This window comes from Perissodus microlepis, chromosome 23 (assembly GCF_051167445.1).
Source record: "Perissodus microlepis isolate ML-2025 ecotype Zambia chromosome 23, ASM5116744v1, whole genome shotgun sequence".
In the NCBI taxonomy this organism is placed as follows: domain Eukaryota; kingdom Metazoa; phylum Chordata; class Actinopteri; order Cichliformes; family Cichlidae; genus Perissodus; species Perissodus microlepis.
Genome location: NC_140482.1, coordinates 16,184,643 through 16,205,304, shown reverse-complemented (window position 1 = coordinate 16,205,304; position 20,662 = coordinate 16,184,643). Strand labels below are relative to the sequence as shown.

General features: G+C 39.2%; 1 protein-coding gene across 1 annotated transcript; it reads left to right on the top strand.

The window, feature by feature from the left end:
• The first annotated feature begins 523 nt into the window (after positions 1–523).
• Positions 524–20,348, top strand: LOC146361098 (uncharacterized). The gene is made up of 3 exons (XM_084922610.1): positions 524–639; positions 13,772–14,030; positions 16,938–20,348. Exons 2-3 carry the CDS (start codon positions 13,775–13,777, stop codon positions 18,887–18,889), a joined length of 2,208 nt encoding a protein of 735 aa, XP_084778736.1. The 5' UTR covers positions 524–639; positions 13,772–13,774; the 3' UTR covers positions 18,890–20,348.
• Positions 20,349–20,662: the final 314 nt, after the last annotated feature.

Here is a 20,662-nt window from a genome sequence, read left to right as displayed (position 1 = left end):
CAGTTTTACAAAGTATGAGTTTTATACTAACAGATCTGTTTGATTATTGCTTTTATTTTAAATAAGAAAACACAATTCCAATGTTAAGTAGTTTCATATCCTCTCTTATGTTGTCTCAAAAGTCCTTAAAAAGTAGAAATGTGAACAATTTGACCAGTTTCTAAATAGTCCTTTGTGGTAAGGTTGTTTTATCAACTACTGTGTGTGCACTTTGGTTGCCACAAAAACCTCCCCACTCAGCTAGAGCCTAACCTCAGCTAGCATTGGCTAACCAGAGTAAGACCCTGCCCTTAAATCTTTCTCCATGCAAAGAATGCACTGAGAGGTCCAAGTCAAACGAGAATCTTCCTCCTCGTGCAGCTGATTGGGTTTCTTCTTTCCCCTCACTTTGTTTCTGTGTATAATAACCTCTTAATGCTGCAAACATGGAGTTCCAGTAGTGGTTTCTCTCTCACACAGATCCTGTTTTCTTCCCCCCGTCTCTCCTCGTGCACAGATCCAGCTCCTCTGTGCTCTCAGCCTGTGCAGCTCCACCCACCTGTAGATAAAAGCCAAACCCTCACCAGTGCTGCTGTTCAGCGTCTGTCACAAACTCCTTAAAAGCTCAGTGATACCACAGCAGCAGCAGCACACACAAAGGTAAGTGATGCATCATCAAGCCTTATAGTTAAATGTGTTCATTTTGATTTGGTTTTGCTTTAGCATGGTTGTCTGATTGCAAGGCAGAGACTGGATCATTTTCCTTTTTTGCCTTTTGGGATTGCACATGCAAAGGAACATGGAAAGTGAGAAGCAAGTAAATGTATCATAAGACATCCTACTTCACAGCTGTGAAGAATGGGCTGAGAGGTCTCGTAAGATCACATCTGACATTTTTCCCAATGCAGAGAAAGAGGGAGAAAGAAAAGAAAATCCAAAAGAGACACCTGGGAAGAATAACCCGGGCTTAAGCTTGTTAAAATAAATGCACAGTGCAGCGTCTCGGCAGGATTTAGCACCAGTTAGTGGAATGCCTTGACATTTTAGAAAGTTTAGGTGCATGTTTTTCAGGACAGGAAAAACATGCACTTTTTCCTCCTGTGTTTATGGATAAGAAGATTTAGGTGTTAAGAGCTTTCTAGTAGTAATCTGTCCCGCATAAATAAGAGGAAACAGGATTTAAGAAAAAAGTCTCCTCAGCAGAACACTGGTGCTGCGGGCTGGAGACGGAATTTTTATGCTTCATTAAATTTTCTTTTAGAAAACCTCTTCTGCTTCTTCGTTGTCTTCTTCTTCTTCGTTGTCTTCTTCTTCACTGTCATGCAGAAGTGAAGGTTTTTTCAGAGTTCCATACTGCAAGCCAGACTTTATAATAAATTTTCTGATGTGGTGGTTCAAAATGACACGATGCAAAGCGATCAGACTAGTTAGAAGAACTAGACTTAAACTAAAAACTAGTTTAAAAACTAGTTTAAACTAGACCCAGCATAGTTTAAGGACATTAAATCTCAATGTGCACCTGTCCGTAAAGCGTAAACAAATCATGTGTCCATGTTATGATCATGTTAAATATGTCAAAGATGAAGTTGTTTGGGTTCATTCAAACAATTTTACACTGCAAAAGTGGCATTAAAGCAGATTAATTTGGTGCCAGCAGAGCCGCACATGTAATGAGCTATACAGACTTGTGTGATGACTGAGGCGATAAGTTTTGTAAGTGGGAGATGTGAAATATCTGTTTTTTCTCTAAATTCATGTACCATTCTTTAAAAGTAGCACCCGTATGTAGGGTTATATATTTATATTAATAAACTGCAACTGTTAATATGGGTTTTGGTAATTTAATGAGCTGTGGATATAAAGAGGTCCAGACAGCTCTTCTGTTGTCAGAAGAGGAAATTTGTTATAAAGTTCAACTCAATCTGCAGATCAGTTTTAAGTTACTTAAAAAGTTTGGATTTTGAGAATGAGACTGTTTGAAGCCTCGCAAATGTGGTCAGTTTGGGGTTTTTTGGGAGGGTTAGTGTTTGCGTCCAAGGGCCAGGATGTCGCTGTATCTGCTCAAGTGAGCACTTGAGTTTTTTGGCCCCAGAAAAGCTTCGCCATTTAAAACTGTTACAACATGCTGCCAAATAGTAAAGAAAATGTATTTTGGTGGCTTTTTGATGAAGAGTTGCACCTCTATGTTAAATGCTAAATCTGAAGCAGCTATTAGCGTAGTTTGGAAAAAAGACTGAAAACATATATTTAAAAAACCCTTTATATGAGTCTGTAAGCAACATTGTGTAAGCAATGTGACAAAGTTCCTTTAAAAATTGCTAGAGATTTTAAAATATGGAGACTTTTTTTTTTAAATCTTTGAACATAACCAAGCTAGCTGCCCCCTCTTGTCTTTGTTCTAAGCTAATGCTCTTGCTAGCTTTCATATTTACTTTACTCTGTGTTTCAATCAAACTTTCATCAAAAATCACAATATTTCCCAAAATGGTGAAATATTTCTGTAACCATTTCTTACAGTGAACAGAAATCAAGCTATTTATCAGCTATTTGGCTGCATTTTAGGTCAAATTATTCCACTATTTAAGGGATACTTCATCTTGTTTGCTAGGAGTATCTGTGAGCATGCTGTGATTTCACATATTTATTACTCTGTTAATGTCTCTTGACAGCTCTCCTCTCCGAGTCTGACTCCTTTGCAGTTCTCACCTACCAAACAGGAAGTGTTTATGCAGCTCTGAGGGAATGTGCCTCTTGATCCCACAGCTGCAGCCTCTGTGATTTCAGGCCATGTGTCCAAATGGTCTCGTGCTACTGTGCAGAGTACTGCAGCCATAGAAATGTCTCAAATGATGAAATCAGGTTCACTTTATGGCAATCTTACAGTGTTAATCAAATACAGATACTGTTAATGGTTCCACATTAGCTGCTGTCCTGACAGCTTTACTTTCTTTCAAAGCCACAGGTGGTAGCTCTGTTTCAAAACACCACTTTGTAGTTCCAACTTTAAATTTTGCAGATTTATTACAAAGTGACTCTTATCTAAACTCCTAAGTAGAAGGAGTCCTAGTTCTTATAATCCCTCATAAATAGTGTGCTGCAAAAACATCTGGAAGTAGGAAAAGGGAGGAACATATTTTTTCCCTGAGTGGCATATTTTATGGTGTGACTGTATAACACATTAAGCTTCCCTTGGCTGTTGTCATGTCACCAGTCCAGGCGATGTATGCATGTCACATCAAGCCGTAAATGCTCCCCAGCCCACTTTATGATTGCAGTAAAACTGATATGAGTGCATTCAATGACTGATCAACTGTAGAGGTAGAGGAAACCATCAAAATGAAATTGCTGGTGATAAAACCCAAAAACAACCCTTCTCAAAGCAACATATAATCACCACCCAGTCATTTTTAAATATTAGACTGCTCCCAACCTCCAAACTACAGCAATTACTACTCCTCTGGAAGGGATCATATACCGACTCATGCTCGTGATTTTCATATCCTCAGTACTTATATTGCAAAACCATTCATCTTAACATGTTGGAAACCTTCCATGGTTTTTGACGTCAGTTTGAGGACAGAACTTGGCATGTTTGGGTCTTTACCAGCACATTTTCAGAGGTGTATTTAAGTAGAAACACCAATAAAACATAGTAAAAGTTCTGAATTTACATTATGAAGGCTTGACAGAAATTAGAGTCTGAAGTTCTTGCCATAAGCATGACTTGAACATTAACAATCATGTGAAAAAGAGTTTTTACAGTTCTCTATGCAGTAAACTTACTGCTTTTGTAGGAATTACAAAGGTAAGTATCTCAAAAATTGTTTGCTGGTCTGGAGCATTCCGTTTTTGTCAACTCAAAGACAGTCTCCTCAGCAAATTCACCCTAAGGTCAGACCACACAACTCTTAAAGAAACTACAACAAACACAAGAAATACAGACTCTACGGGCCTCAGTTAGCATGTTAAATGTTAAAGTTCATGATAACACGATTAGAAAAAGATGAAACAAGTGTGACTTGTTTGGTAGGGTTTCCAGGAGAAAGTGTCTTCTCTCTAAAAAAAAAAAAACACTTCTGGTGTTGCAAACCTAATGGATGGAGATGTTTGGCATAATCCCTAATGCACAAAAGCAAACAAAGCATATCAACACGAACACTTAATATCAAACGCATCACAGTGGTGGCCAAGTGATGATTTGGGTTTGTTTTGCAGCCACAGGAATTCGGCACCTTGCAGTCATTAAGACGACCATGAACTCCTCTGTATAGACTTAAATGTGAGACCATCTGTCTTTGGACAGCTAAAGCTTAGTCCAAATTCAGGCATAAAAAAGGGCAATGATCCCAAGCACAGCAGCAAAATTATAACAGAATGGCTGATAAAAAAAAACTATCAAGGTGTCACAATGGGTCAGTCAAAGTGCAGGCATGCTGTGGTAGGACCTTAAGAGAGCTGTGCATACATGAATGCTTCCAAATCTCAATATCCTGAACAAACTTTGTAAAAAAAAAAAAGAGGGGTCTAGAATTGGCCCACAATGATGTGACAGACTGTTTAAGTCAAAAAGAAAACTGTTACTTTATTACTTCATTTATTTAGTTAGTTATTGCAACTAAAGGTGCTACAAGCTATAAAATCAGTGTGCAAGTAACATTTTGCTTTTGTAGCCGTTTGATCCATTTTTTTAAGAGTCAGGCCTCTCCGTGCTTTTACAAAACAGAACAAAATGCATCTAAAGGGTTAAAATAATATATATGTCATGTCTATATTATTCTTAAGACTTTTATTGTTAAGTTGGGGGTTTTTTTGTAAAATGTTATATTTGACCTCATTTGCTTTCCACAGTATTTAAATGAAAACATGTGTGAAGACACGAGGGGAAATCACCATTTGGTGCTATCAACTTTCCAACCACCTGTTTCGTGCATGTTTAAAATTTGCATTTTAAAAACAAAGCGAGTGGAAAAACTCCAGTTTTTTTTTTTTTTTCAAATATGCACTACATCTGGATGGAAAGTTTACTGTGCACATCTGAAATGTGACAGCTGAACTTCTGTTCTTCTACACTGGACGATATTTCCCACTGAAATAGGAAGTAGAAAAGCACAAACATTAGTGCTTGAGTAAATATAGTATCCGATTGGCAATTGGAAAAACGGAGGCAACACAGGGTGTGCTGTTCCCTGGTTTGCTCATAACTGGAAATCTATTTATGCAGCTGCAGAATTCTCCAGTGGAGTCTGTGGTTTTAGCACAGTATTACTGATCAGATCTGATTATTAGCCAAACATTGTTATTACTTTTAAAAAATATTCTTTCACTGGTCCATTTTTAGCACCGGCTAAATACGAGGGAGACCAAGAAAGATTGCGGCAGAGACCGCACAAAGTTCAAGGGAAAACTCTAAATCTGATGCAAGCATTTCTTTGTTGCTGTACCTATAAATCTTCCCTATTTAAATCAAATTCGATAAGATCCAAACATAAACGTTCTCATCCTTTCTTCTCATTGAATTTCTTTTTCTTTAAACATGGAAACAACCTAAAGTGCCTCTTCGGTCTGGGTTGCTATTAGTTGCTGTCCACTGACATCAGATACTCTGTTTTGACAGAACTCAAAAGCTAATAGGAAAATAATTCTCCTCCCACTCCAGTTTATGCCCTGAAATGAAAATTGTGGGCAGGCACTCGGTGACTTGTGGTTCCTACAACTGCAGGAGAGGGAAAAATATGTCAGTGAGATGGGTGATGAGGTCGGGTGGACTGCGTGGGTGTATGTGCAAGGCTTTTCAAAGGATAGAGTGAGCGGTGAGCAATTAAAAATGCAAAAATGCATCCAGGTGCTACATCCATGCATTGTGGGATTTGAGGCTATGTGTAGATGTGGCATCAATGGCAAAAGCTGAAAGATATATATATATAAGAAAGCAAAGTTAGCAAAGATGGAGAGATAGGAAGCTGAGCTGGGGAAGCGTTCACACCCATTTTGCTTCATTTTTTAACTCACTGCTTAGGGGGAAAAGTTAATATTCTCACTATGAAGATGAGCAGGAAGAGGGAGAAATGATCAAAAAGTTACATGATGATTGAGCTGAGATGAATCAGCTGCTTAGAGTGAAAACAAAAGAGAAAAGCAGCACAGGATCCAGAATATAACCTGTGGTTGTTGAAGAATAACAAGGAGGAAAATGGGGATGATGATGATGCACAAAACCTAGTATAAATTATGCCAACAACAAAAATAAATCTTATTATTAAAAATGCAGCCTTTGCCAGGATATCTTTTTTTCCCCACCGGACTAATGAATCAAGTATCCACCCAGCCTATGAAAAAGGCAAGTAAACAAAATAGACTGTATTGATGAACTGAAAATCTGAGTAGTAATGTAGTTTGGCACCCTCTATTGAGCCACTTGCCTCACTACAGGTCCTGTCTGATAGATATCATTATTAGTAGAGCTGTTTTGACTTTATTTTCCTATCTTGGTTCTGGATACAGTGAGTTAGTTGTTTTTGGCTTCAGGTGTGTGTTGTTGTCCTTGTCTGCAGAAACTCCAAGCATACCCACAGTGTGAGTACAGACTCCAGACTGAGACTGTAGAGGTGGAGTGTTTTTCTTATAAAGGTTAGCATCAGCTCACAGAAATTCATGCAGTGGGTCGCACGTACACTCAGGTACATTCCCCAGATGTCGTCTTGGCGCTCGTGTTCCTGTCAGCTGATTGTTGCATTCCTTTGTGTTTGTGTGTAGGAGCTGAAAAGCGTTTCCACATTACACTGACAGAATTGTTACACACATTATTGTATGAGAATATTGTGTTTTACGAGGTCAGATGGGTTTGTTTTGACCGTCCAAAAGCGATGTTCATATTTTAGTGTGTTTTGACTCGGTCTATTTAAAAAAAAAAACATGGCCAGTTGAAGAGAACAACATCTGTATTGTTCTTGGGTCTGCTGGAGCTCAGGTAGTGAAATCCCCATGGCAGTGTTGTTGAAATGAAATAAAGCATGATGCTGAAGCCTGAATCATGAGCCAGATCATTTCATGCTTTCTTTGTGGTAACTTCAATTCAATTCAATTTTATTTATATAGCACCAAATCACAATAACAGTAGCCTGCCTCAAAGTGTTTTACATTGCATTGTAAAGACCCTACAATAATAGAGTCATACCCTAACAATTAGATGACTCCTTTGAGCAAGCACCTGGTGACAGTGGGAAGGAAAAACTCCCTTTTAACAGGAAGAAACCCCAGACAGAGCCAGTCTCAGGGAGGGTCAGCCATTTGCCGTGACCGGTTGGGGATGAAAGGAGGAAGACAGGACAAAAGACACATTCAACAATCCTAAATTCACTTTGACCTAGTCAAAGTTTCTATGGTGACCTGTCCAGATAAAAAGAGAGGAACCTTTGTGACACTAAGAGCTTCCTAACCCATTAGTATTACTGCATAGTACTTTCTTTACCTATGTTTAGTCATGCTCTTGGAAATGATGCACAGTGAAGTTTGGCATTGTTTTGCTGAAGATAGCAATGTCTTCCTAGAAATGTAAAAATATGTCTGGACTAATTTTCTCACATGACATCATGTGCACAATGCTTGAACGTTGTCCACCATATTGGACTATTGCTATTAGTGTACTTCCCAAATGGTTGGCAGTGGTTTCTAGGGGTTGCTGGCTGTCAGGGGAAATCGAATGCAAACAAGGTGCACCACCAAGAACCTCATGGTGATTGCTTTGATTCCTAGCAGGTTGTAACGGTTTCCTATAGTTTTTCATGTTTGCAGTAAAGCTTGAAAAAGTATGATGCACCTTTTTTAAAAAGGTGCAACGTTTAATTTGAAGGCAAGCAGTCTCCATTTCCAGTTTCTTTTGTGGTTTTCACTGTTTTACTATAGCTCGGAGTGTAGCCAGATGGTGCTTGCCATCATGTCCATCACTTCCATTCAAACTACAACTGCAACAATATATGCTAGCAACCAAAGCAACCAGAAGGAAGTTTTTGCCAACCAGTTGGAGAATTTCCTCTAGCAACAAGTTGCCAAGGGGTCACTGTTGTCTGTAAGCTTGCATACCTACACTAGGACTTCATTACTTTCCCTGCAATTGACATCAAGTTCTAGCAGCTACTCACAACCAATCAGGGAGTACTTATTGTTTTCCTAATGACTAGTGGTTGCCAGATGGTTGCAGACCAGTCTCTAGGCTTGTGTAATGGGGCCTTGTTCACTTCATCCACTTGATCCTACATTGTGACCATGATTGCAACGCATCCAAAATGTTGGATAAGTTAACACCACACTGTCAGAGGATGTCTGGAAAACCTCAGTACATATTGTTTAGCATTAATAGAGCTTAACACTTTATTTATAAATGTATAAATATTTGAAGTACCATGGTTGTACAAGGCATTCACAAGGTACTGATATCTGAACATGGACAGAAAAAAGCTCTGCCTAGTTGTTACCATGTGCGCTTCACATTACTGTACTCCTCAACCATTTTAGGCTCGAGAGAAAAATTCCAATGGTTCCTGAAAGATGACAATTATTTTTTTAATCTTACAGCCAAAATGACAATATGTCCATTAGGCCAGTATAAATCTTGCTCAGTTAGCTTCTGGATATTGTTTTGAAATTGTTTTAGAATTCTGGAGTTTTTCTCTTGCATTTGGATTTGTTCACTAACAATGGTCACAGCCATTCAGCATTAATTTGTAGCCTTGACACTTGCACACAAAGGCTTCTCTGTCAATGATCAGTATGTATCATTGGTGTTGAAATTTCAAAAGTTTGCTTTATATCCTGCAGCACAGTTAGTTTCCCACTCTTATTGGAAAAGAAGGACCCTCTGTTTAAAGTACAAAAGCCAAGCCCGACCACAGGCAATTAAGACTGGCACCCGTGTCTATAAGCAATGACATGCCTCTGTTCCTCACCATTTGTTTATCAAGCGATAGATTCCCCACATCTGGAATAAGTCAGGGGAGGAACACAGAGGAGAAATGGAAATGTGATTATTTCCAAAGCCAATCTAGAGGTGATAAAAGACTGGTGGCTCATCACCAGGCAAAGCCAGCTGCGGTTGTATGTATTGGCAAAGAGGCTGAGAGGAACCAGCAACCACAGTGGGCCGAGTAGTCTTTGTTGCATGAGATTGTCATCGAGTGCCGGGTGTGGAGGTGTCTGAAGAGATTTCATCAAAGCTGAGGTCATGCACAAGGTGAAAGTTTAAATCATAGAAGGGATTCTAAGTGGATTCTATTTGGTTGTTGTTGCAGAGAGGAAATATTTATTGTCAAGCTATTCGTTCAGGGACACAGCAAGACCATATTGTGTTGAAAAAAGATGTTTGAGAGTAGTTGTTTTTCATCTGCAGCTTTTGTCAGGTTCACTGTGAAACATAATTGTGAATGCATAATGGTCATGCCTAGTTTCCTGACTAGACTAAACTCTTCAGTTTGTCCAATAATTTTGTCAGAAACAATGATTGTGTCGTGAAAGTGTCATTATTAGAGCGTGTGCTTTTACTTTAAGCACCTCATAACTACATGCTTCTTGATAAAGAATTGCAAACCTTTCGTTGTGCCGGGAGAAGCTGTTCCTCTTAAATCTTAAAACGAAGGTGGAAAGCAAATACATGAGAATTTTACTGCAGCCGTTGTGATGGGAAAAATGTAATAACCCAGAACAAAATGATTCAGGTTTCTTTATTTGTTGTGTTATAATGTTTGCCACGCAAGGTACTCAAGTATCAAAGCTAAACACATAGTGCAATGTCGTTAGAATTCAATACTTATTGCAATTTAGTCTGTGGTCTAGACGCTCCAATTGCTTTCCCATTAAACTGTCTGGAAACCAAAAAATGACTGATGATATCGACCGTCTGTAAATAAAGGCTAGCTGTATAATTAAGGGCAGCTACCCTGACAGCGTGACACAATCAGTTAATAAGCTTCAATAAACTCTTCAACTGTATCACAGCACCACAACACTGGTGTAGAGTGGACCGTGCTTGCGTTTTGATTCGGATGTTTGTGTGCACTTGCCTGTATTGAATGTCAGTTGTGTTCATTTCCATAATTTGTTATACTTGCCACTTGGAAAAGCCATTTTTAATCTCAATAATACCTTTTATCTGGATAAATAAATTATATATATTATATAAAACATCTGCCACAACATGTCCTGCCAAATATTGTCTGTTGCCACCTCTTCAAAATTTGGCTAGACATGTGTATACTTTATACAAAACAGTCGTAGTGTGTACACAGATGTGCCTAAAAAGTGGCCGGCCAGTGACAGTTGTACTTACTGAAATGGTCTGCTAGGTGTACCCAATAGTGTTTAGCCACAGGTGTACCCAATGGGGAGAATAGGAAGGAATTTTTATGATGTTTTTGCAACAAATTGTTAATTAACTGTTTGAAAACGGTAAAACCTAAACTAAAACTGCATCGAAACAGTCGCCTCACAGCTGATTTTTGCTCACTATGAAAAATGGTGTGGGAGGCAATGCCAAGGAAGAAAAATAATAATAAAGAACTTAGCCGAGCATAACATGTACTTGGGTTGTTTGCTTTGCAGCAAACCTACCAGTTAAAACTGGGTATGTTTTTGTATGCTTTATGTCTCTGAGCCATGAAGAGTGGCATATCCTTGGAGGTCCTCTTTGTTATTTCCTTGCCAAACATGTGTTCCTTTTTTGTCTGCAAAGCGAATTCCCAACGTGTGAAACCATGTTCTGCTTAGAAGCTCAATATTTGAGGATCAGTCTCCTGCTGGCTTTATAGCTGAAAAAGATTAAACAAGTGATTTTGCTCCAAGATTGAATGTTTGGAGATGCATGAAAAGCAAAAGATTGTCTCGCCTAAAATGTGACATTAAAACGCTGACATGACTGAAATTCAGTCAGTTGGCAAATCGTTTTTTATTGAAGCGGTCTGTTCTTTTTTTCTCTGGAAGAAATTCATTAAAAATGTAAAACAGCAGCTGAAACTCTGGAATTTTAATGACTATTTAAATTAAATGTTCCAACAGTGAGTTTTCAAATATTTTGTGCCTAAGGGTGGATTTATGGAACCATTGCATAGGTCTTTGAGTACACAGAGGAAAGGACTATGGGTATGCAACCAACACAGAACTGCTTGTGTGCAGTCCTCCAAAAACAGCCCAGTAGTGCACTGGTAGAAACATTTGCTCACGACAAGGAAGACACATGAACAAATATAAAAAGGCATGCATAATGGCTGCAGTGGACCACTTTCACTGTATTTAACACTTTGTTCCACATTATGACCTACGTCTCTTTCCTCCATGAACCAGCTGCACAAATGTAACGGGTGCTTCCCCATGTTTTGACTCAGGTGGTTTCTCTGATTGGGGTGATATCTCTGTAACTTGTCATAGACCTTACCCATAGATTTCCATCTATTTATGTTTGCCCAAGTTAGTTTTAGCCAAACAACAGAGCATTTGGGTAACAAATATATGTGAGTGCACTGACATGAAAGAAACACAAAGTTTGAATGCTGAGGAAGTTTACTTAAATATTAACGATATCAGTTATCAGTTATTTATGCCATATGGGTAATAGACGGTCAGTGTTGATGGGTTACATTAGGGTAGTAGCAGCAGCAGCAGCTTCATAGTAGTGCTTTCCAACACCTATACACATATGGCACTTTCAGTTGTTCTTCAATTTTTTACTTCAGGTGTTGAATCTAAAAATTGAACCAAATATATAGAACCACCAACCAGTCTTCTAACAATCTTCCTTACAGGCTTTCCTATTACCTTGGTCTTCCTGTGACCACTATGAACTTTAAACACAAAGAAATACTTAGATTAGGGGCAGTTTGCGTATATAGCTGTATTTTACCTTGTTAAATATTTGGGGTTCAAGCACAAACCATAAGTCTGAAAAAGTTTCATAAATTAGGTGTGTTTGTTGTTGCTTCCTTCTGAGGTTTAAGCCACAAAAGGCAAAGAAATGGTGGAGAGTCCCAGATATCTGGGACTCTCCACCATTTGACCTTAGAACTGAAGAAGCTTCTCGGATGAGAGGTGAAACGTCTTCAAGTAACTTAAAGAAGTCCAGACGCTTTTCTTTGCAAGCTCCTTTGAATTACAGTAGTCCAGCTGAGATAAAAGCGTGTTGGTATTTTGTAAGCACAGTAGTTTGAATGTTGAATGCACAATGTCAAAATCGTCTGAAGCACATCCAAGACTCTTTCTGTCTTTGAGTGCTTTTTAGTAGTTTTTTCAATTACTGGAGATCGACACTCACACAGACTCAAACTTGAACTCTAAAGACTTTACTGAAGACTTTTTACATGCTAAGCTATTATGTTGCCTCTTGGCTTATCTCAGGATGAAACTTATAACCTTGAAATATGTAGATATTGTTCAATAACATTATGAGGCTTTGAGAAAATGGTGGAGAGAAGATTCTGAAAGGTTCTGCTGGTAGTTTTCTCTAGCAATTAATTATTTGATATTGAAATATGTATATAGTTAGATGAGAAGTGCAGTCACTTCACTGTAAGTGGGTCCTGGGTTTATGTCCACTAGTCAGCTGGGGCCTCTCTGTGTAGAGCTTGCCTGTTCCCCCTGTTCCTGTGTGGGTTCCCTCCCACAGTACAAAGATTCTAAACTGGCTGTAAGTGTGCATATCTGAATGGGTGTCCACATCTCAATGTTAACCCTGCAGTAGATGGCAACCTGTGCAATAGCTACTGCAACATATTCAAATCAACCCTAACATCTCTAACATGCTGATTTTGCAGAGAAACTAGACACATAAGTATTTCCATTCTAAAAATAATCCCCTGGAAACATCCAGCCAACACAATTTAGCTTTCTTTTTAGAATAATTGCTCTAAAAAAATGTAAGCAAGCCTTCAGTTATTGCAGCTTTCCAAAATGTTTGATCTCTTTGGTTCGGTTTCAGGACACACAAACACTGCAGCTGAGGAAAACATGCATTCACCCATCAGTGTTTATTTTCACACAGTGCTTTTGGCAGTGCTTAGCTGATCTCCTTAGCGCAGACATGTTTAAAGAATTAAAGATTATGTTCAAAACTGGCCACATCCCTGTGGGGCCTCTTAATTATAATATGTACGTGTGAATCACTTCAAGGATGTGGGAGGCTTTTACACAGTGTTTCTGAAAAGATGTCTAAGCTAGGTCACATATGTGCAGTGGAGGGTTTTGGCGATTTTCTTTGGTTTGACAAGTGAATTTTGTAAGCTCTTGAAAGCTGGCATTTGAATTCATCTATGTACCAGTATGGTTTAAGAGCATGGCCATAAACCATTAAGAGGCTTAATTATTATTATTTTCTTCTCTAAATAATTAAATGCTGTTTGCACAGCATTTATCCCATTGATGAGTAGCACAAGACACCCTAAATGACCAAACTCTATTCACATTAATTAAGCAAATTACCTAGAAGTAAATAATACATTCATTATACAAATATATGTATCAATGTCAACCAATAAAGCTGTTTACTTGTGATACAAACTGTGAAGTTTATTTGCTTTTACAAAACAGCATTTTCTGTATTTTATGGGAAGATGTGTAGTGGTTTTGGAAACTAATTGATATTCACCTAAAGAATCAAGATACCTTCAAGATACCCTCAAGGATACCGCTAACGAGATATATAGATATGATATGAAGATAGATATGAAGATTTTTCATGTGTGTAGATGCTTTCATTTAATTTCACTGAAATTTTTATATCTGTCTTATAGTTCCACTTTTTGTTTCTCCATTGCAGAAAATGGTGGCTGTACCCCTCCATTCTTTCTATCTTCTCATCACAGTGTTACAGCTATGTTTACTATACCTTGCTCATGGTGGGGTGTATTATGGACATAAACAGCCACCCCAACAGCCCCAGCCATTGCCACAATATGATGCATATCCACAGCAACAGTTTCTGGAGAATGAGATGCCAATACTTCCTCAGTATGGACAAGAGTTTCCTCAACCGCCATTGCACATGGGTAAAGAGAGACCACTGACAGATGGCAAAGGTGAGTTCAATAAGTTTGTGAAAAATTACTTTTAGCTCCTGCATCTCGTCTAATACCATAATTAATAAACTAACAACCTGCTGTAAAACAGATCAAATACGTCAATGGGTCCTTTTTACATATTTATCTATATATTCTTTTTTTTTTTTTTTTGCCTGTCCCGTTTGGCTCTTTTGCCATCAGAATTATTGTCTAAAGGCAAAGAAAGATGCCCAACGGATTTACTTTACCAAATCAACCAACCCAGCCTTGCCATATTGGTCTATTTGATTCGCCTTTTGTTGTTTATGTCATTTTAACCTGCTAAATACAGGACAGACTTGACTGGGGAAAAGAAAGGGGAGAAAGAAAGAGGGAAAGAAAAACAGCAGGGAAGAGGAATGGTGATAAAGGGCAAAAAAACAAAAATCAACAAAATAAGCAGACAAAAAATACATATATCAATCACCTGGATCACCTGTTGAGAAAGAAAAAAGAGAAAACAAGCAGAAAAAAGGAGAGCAATATAATAAACAACATCATTACGATGATCTATGGGAATATAACAGTAAATACTAAATATTAAAAATTATTGTGCAGCACGTAAGATCGACATCGACATATTTATCTATATATTCTAACATATGACATGAACTAAATTCTTAGCTTTTTTGCATTGACTAACTAACACCTTTTTACTAAAAAGTGCCTTCAAATTCCATTATAAATACAGGGGAGATGGCGTAAAACTGACAAGATATTAACTTAAGTGCACTGCTACAATAAATTAATTATTTACATGGAGCGCTCCCTGGTTTTTAATTTTCTTTCTTTCTTTTTTTTCTTGTTTTTTTTTCCTCCTGTGCTTGTGCGACTTACTTTACAGTAGATTCATTATGTCTGTTTTCATTATTTCAACAGCACTGTAAATAATTGTTTTAGTTCATTATTAGTTCATTTATTTATAATTAAATGACCTAATAAGGGGTCATCCATTTTCAGATGTAGTGAGTAGTAACTGTATTAAATTTTTTTTAGTTAACATCGATCACTAACTACTGATAACCAGTGTTGGGGAGTAACGGAATACATGTATCGCTGTTACGTATTTAAAATACAAAATATGAGTAACTGTATTACGTTACAGTTACCGTTTAAAAAGGTGGTATTCAGAATACAGTTACTTTGTTGAAATAAAGGGATTACACGGCGGTCTTTTCCTGTTTCATATGTTAGGCTATCCCCTCTCTATTTTTGGTAATTCCACACCGGTGGAAACCCAAACAAAACACACATTAAGAGGCTCAAATGCCTGTGTCTCAATCTCGCGTCTCATAATGACGTGAAGAAATATTTTTTAAAATGATTTAATATGAAGGCAATAGGCCAGAGTATTAAAGGCATAGCCCTAAAGAATGTAGCCTCAAGGGCAGTGTAGTCCGTGCTGCAGGGAGAATGGACTGCCATACCCGTTATGTGTCTGTGAGCGATGGAGGGAGAAAAAGGTGAGTGGAAAAGTACGAGTTGTCACAGAGCAGAAACGGGAGCTCAAAGCATGTAAATATAATAATAACCACTGCAGCCAAAAACAGTGCCTGACGAGCTCAGTTGTAAGTAAGCTATAGAGATTGACAGACCACGTGACTTTCACGCATTGCATGCCGGGAACTCGTGGCAAAACAATCCAAGTACCGCATCAAATGCAAGCATTTGCAGCACCGCAAAATGTTCATTCTCCGGTTCCAATAAATTCTTGCTTTTTCTTTGCCCCCCAATGTACCATGGTAATAACAGAAGCGAAACGCAATATTGTGTCAGGACAATTCACTATTTATGCACAATAAACAAAGGAGCATAGCGCGACAATTTCTGTTCAGCGCCAGACTTGCTTGTAACCTATATCACCAATTATGTTATGAAAAATGACGTATTAACTACTACAAAACACTGACCTTTGTGTAAATGCTTGGAGCAGACTAACCTGTGAGCTGGAGTATTCTGGGACATTATATTTGGTCTTTGAATGGCTGCAATCCAGGCCATCCGTCGGCTCTTTGTTACTTCGGAAACATGACTTGAACCATTTCTCTTCAACGACGTAATCCGATAACAACTGATCTCTTTACCCGTCGGCTTCCCGTGGCTGTCATGCGACCGGCTATTGCAGTTAATAATACAACAGAACCTTCACAGACACAACAGCTTCTTGCCATTTTTTGTGTTTCTTTTTATCGCTGTGTAACTGATTTCAATTGAAAGCCTGCGTGCGCTAGTACGTCTTGCCACGAGTTCCCAGAATTCTTTGCGGTTTTACCCCTGAATGATGTCACATTTTCAATCTCTATTAAGACTCCACTGTACACTGTGTTCGTGTTTTCCTCCGAAACAATAAGTTCCATTGGAGCAGCCTTTCGACGCCTCTCTCTGTCTCTCGCTAGCAAAGCTGACCCAGACAACAAAGTAAAGCTAGTTTTCGGCTACGAGCCCGACACAGAACCCGACGTATTAGCCAGAGGTCCCTTTACTATGGTTCAGAGCCGCGGACCTGTTTTATATACACACCGAATAGTTTTCTATACGAGATGACTGCAAAAAGTGCAGCCGTACCTAATGTCCACCCTACTGTTACTCATTTTATATTAAGATTTAAAAATCTAGTTACTATTGGTATGGCGAGTAACCTTCAGTAATAGTAATAAATTGCACAGCAATAGGACATTCATGTAGTTGTAAAAAAGCATGATAATATATTAAGTAATCCAAAGTATTCAGAATACGTTACTCTCATTGAGTAACGTAACGGAATACGTTACAAAATACATTTTGGGGCATGTATTCTGTAATCTTCCCAACACTCCTGATAACTGATCATGTCAGATCATTATTTAGTGGGTCAACACTTACCTCTTTTAGTATTTTCCTTGACAGGACAAACCTTTCCCAGAGGAGCTAAAGGTCCACGCCCTCCTGTTCCAGGGGTAAAAGGTCTCCCAAAGGGACTGCAAGGAATTCAAGGTCCCCCAGGGCCAACAGGACCACCAGGACCACAAGGCCCTCCTGGGCTTCCAGGACAGGGATTGCCAGGTTTGCCAGGAAAGCCAGGCCCTCCTGGTCCTTCTGGCTACCCAGGAGTTGGAAAACCTGGTATGCCAGGATTGCCAGGAAAACCTGGAGGACCTGGATTACCAGGATCAAAAGGTGATCTTGGTCCTAATGGTGATGTAGGCGTAACTGGACCTCCTGGGCCTCCAGGACTTCCAGGTCCCTCAGGACTCCCTGGGATTCCAAAAGCAGGAGATCAGGGACTTCCAGGACAGCGAGGTCCTCTAGGGGAGCCTGGCCAAAAAGGTCTGCCTGGGCTTCCTGGTCCTCCAGGCCCCAAAGGAGACAAAGGACTTGGTATACCTGGTTTTCCAGGCTTGAAAGGGCCTGGTGGGCCACCAGGTCCACCTGGACAGGTGGGCATTGCTGGCATTGGTAAACCTGGTATGAATGGTCTTCCTGGACAACCAGGAATACCAGGAAAGCCTGGTTCTCCTGGAGAACCAGGACTGGCAGGGGCACCTGGTGAAAGAGGCCAACCAGGTGTACCAGGTGTACCAGGAATTGGAAAACCAGGAAAAGATGGTTTCAGTGGGCAACCGGGGGTATCTGGAGGGAAGGGGGAACCAGGTCTCCCTGGTTTACCAGGGAACCCAGGCTTGCCAGGTTATAGTACACCAGGGTTTCCAGGACCTAAGGGTCATAAGGGACATGCTGGTCTTCCTGGAGCACCAGGTCCAAAAGGTGATAAAGGTCACCCAGGTCTCACAGGTGTCATTGGTCCCACTGGTTCAAGTGGAATACCTGGCCCACCAGGTCCAATAGGCCTTCCTGGTAGTCTTGGCTTCCCAGGATTAAAAGGAGATGATGGTGTCATAGGACCAAGAGGAAATCTAGGAGTAAAGGGTCAGACAGGTCCTCCAGGGATTCCCGGACAGCCTGGTAGATCAGGAGAGGGTGGACAACCAGGACCAAGAGGCTTACAAGGGTCCATTGGCCCAAAAGGAGAAGCTGGTGTTAGGGGTTTACCTGGTGCCCCTGGTGCTGCAGGATTAACAGGAACAAGAGGAGAAGGAGGACAGGCTGGAGAGAAAGGCCCCCAGGGGCCACAAGGTATTCCAGGGCTTGCAGGACCAGGGGGCCCAATTGGACCCCCTGGGCTTCCTGGACGAAAAGGCGATGCAGGCTTACCAGGTAAACCTGGCTATCCTGGTGAGGGAGCCCCAGGACCCCCAGGTCTTGTTGGTCCACAAGGTAACCCCGGTCCCAGTGGTCCTCCTGGATTTCCAGGGCAACCGGGACAACCTGGACCCCCTGGACCTCCTGGACAACCTGCTACATTTCCTGACCTTGGACAGATCCTTCCTATGACTGGCCCATACAGTGGCCAAAAACAAGGTTACAAGAACCCAAATGGAGGTGAGATTGGTGGAAATGGCCCTGAGCTGCCTGCATTCACAGCTAAACTCACAAATCCATTCCCCCCTGTGGGTTCCCCTGTCATCTTTGACAAACTCTTGCACAATGGCAATCAGGACTACAGTCCTCAGAATGGTGTTTTTACCTGTAGCATACCAGGGATCTACTACTTTTCTTACAACATACACTGCAAAGGAGGTAATGTGTGGGTGGCACTGATGAAGAATAATGAGCCAGTTATGTACACTTATGATGAGTATAAAAAGGGATTGCTAGATCAGGCTTCAGGGAGTGCAGTACTCCCATTAAGAAAAGGAGACACTGTGCATATACAGCTACCATCGGAGCAGGCAGCAGGACTTTATGCTGGTCAGTATGTCCACTCCACGTTTTCTGGATACCTACTGTACATTATGTAATAAAATATAAAAAAGGTGAGAATAATAGCACAGATCTGACCATAATGTTAATAAAACTACTTAAGTCACAAGGTACAATGTAGGTCAAGTTAAACGAGTTACATCGAGAATTGGGAAGATCTTCTTTAGTTCTTACTGTAGTTATTATTATTATTATTATTATTATTATTATTATTATTATTATTATTATTATTATAACAACACTGTATGTACCACAACTGTATTTACTTACAAATAAATATCAGAAAGGGAAGTTATAAAACCATGGCCAAAATTTGTATATAAATGTTATGATAAATCACTTGGCTTTTAGCCATTCCATTGTCTTAATTACACATATATTCTTATATTCATCTACAGAGAGTATATCATGGCTTCTGATAACTCCTCATACAGTGCAGATTTACAGTATATCTTCTTTTTATTCACTTGACAGGACAGCAGTTTCTGTTCTACAATTATAAACCACATACTGGGCATGTAAGAACCTATCACTTTATTTTTCTTAGTTATAAATTACAGTTGGGTTATGTATTAGGGTTCATCATGTAATTATTAAATTATTGTTAGACTTTTTTTTTGTTTTTTGTATTGTTGAGCTTTTTAATATGAAAAGATATTCATATGCATTTTACCACACTTATTCACTTAACAATAACATAACCATTGGCTATTTTATTAAATTTCACACCAGTCCACACAGTCCAAAACAGAACAGCAAAAAAAAAATACATGTTTGTTTTGTCCACAGTAGTTTGATTTTTCCCTTTGATGTCCTTAGTTTTTTTTTATTTGTAATAAATATAAACTGAAAGGTATGTGTGAGTTTGTCAGTATTCTCTGTAATTTATTTGTTTGACTACTGATTACTTGGATTTGTCTTGTGTGTTGAACACTAAATAGAGAATTCATTCCAAAATACCCATTCATATGACTGTGCCACTTTTTTTCTTTGGTTGTTTGTTTTGTTTTTTGTTTTTATTTTTAAAATTTTGTTTTTCCAAACTGAGGATAAGCCATTTTGGTATGACATTCTTTAAAAGTACTTTTCCTAATATTCCTTTATTTTCAGACAAAAACTGTGCCGTAAGTATGTGAATTTTGGTCTTTGTTGTTTTTTCTTGGCAAGATGATGGTTTAATAAAAAAAAATTAAAAAATTAAAAAATAAATAAAATTTCGTCTTGACCTAATTTTTAAGATGATGTTTGTGCTTTGCAAAGCAAAAACATTGTGCTCTATAGATTCCTACACCAACAACAATCAACAAGAATGAAAAACATGTAGCCAAGACCTTAATCAACACAGCAAAATTGAACTGGACCATGTCTGGACTTGATTCTTTGTGGTATAGATTCAACAAAGTGCTGGAAACATTTCTCAGAGATTTTGGACCATATTGACATGACAGCATCACACAATTGCCGCAGATATGTCAACTGCACATCCAAAATGTCAATCTCAAAATGTTCTGCCACATCTCGAAGATGCTCTACTGGATTGAGATCTGATGACTGTAGAGGTCAATTGAGTACAGTGAACTTATTAACATGCTCAAGAAACCAGTTTAAATATGATCTGAGCTTTGTGAAATTGCACATTATTCTGCTGGAAGCCCCCATCAGAAGATGGGTCATAAGGGGTCATGTGGGATGGACTGGACATGGTCAACAATAATACTCAGGCAAGCTGTGACATTTAAACAATCCTCAGTTGGCACTGAGGGGTCCAAATGTCACAGCAGAAATCAGACCAGGCAATTTTCTATTGTCTA

Excerpts from the sequence above, each read along its gene's own strand:
- LOC146361098 (XM_084922610.1), top strand. The coding sequence starts at position 13,775 with ATGGTGGCTGTACCCCTCCATTCTTTCTATCTTCTCATCACAGTGTTA. Across the intron at positions 14,031-16,937 it reads ACCACTGACAGATGGCAAAG|GACAAACCTTTCCCAGAGGA; the intron begins GTGAGTTCAATA and ends TTTCCTTGACAG.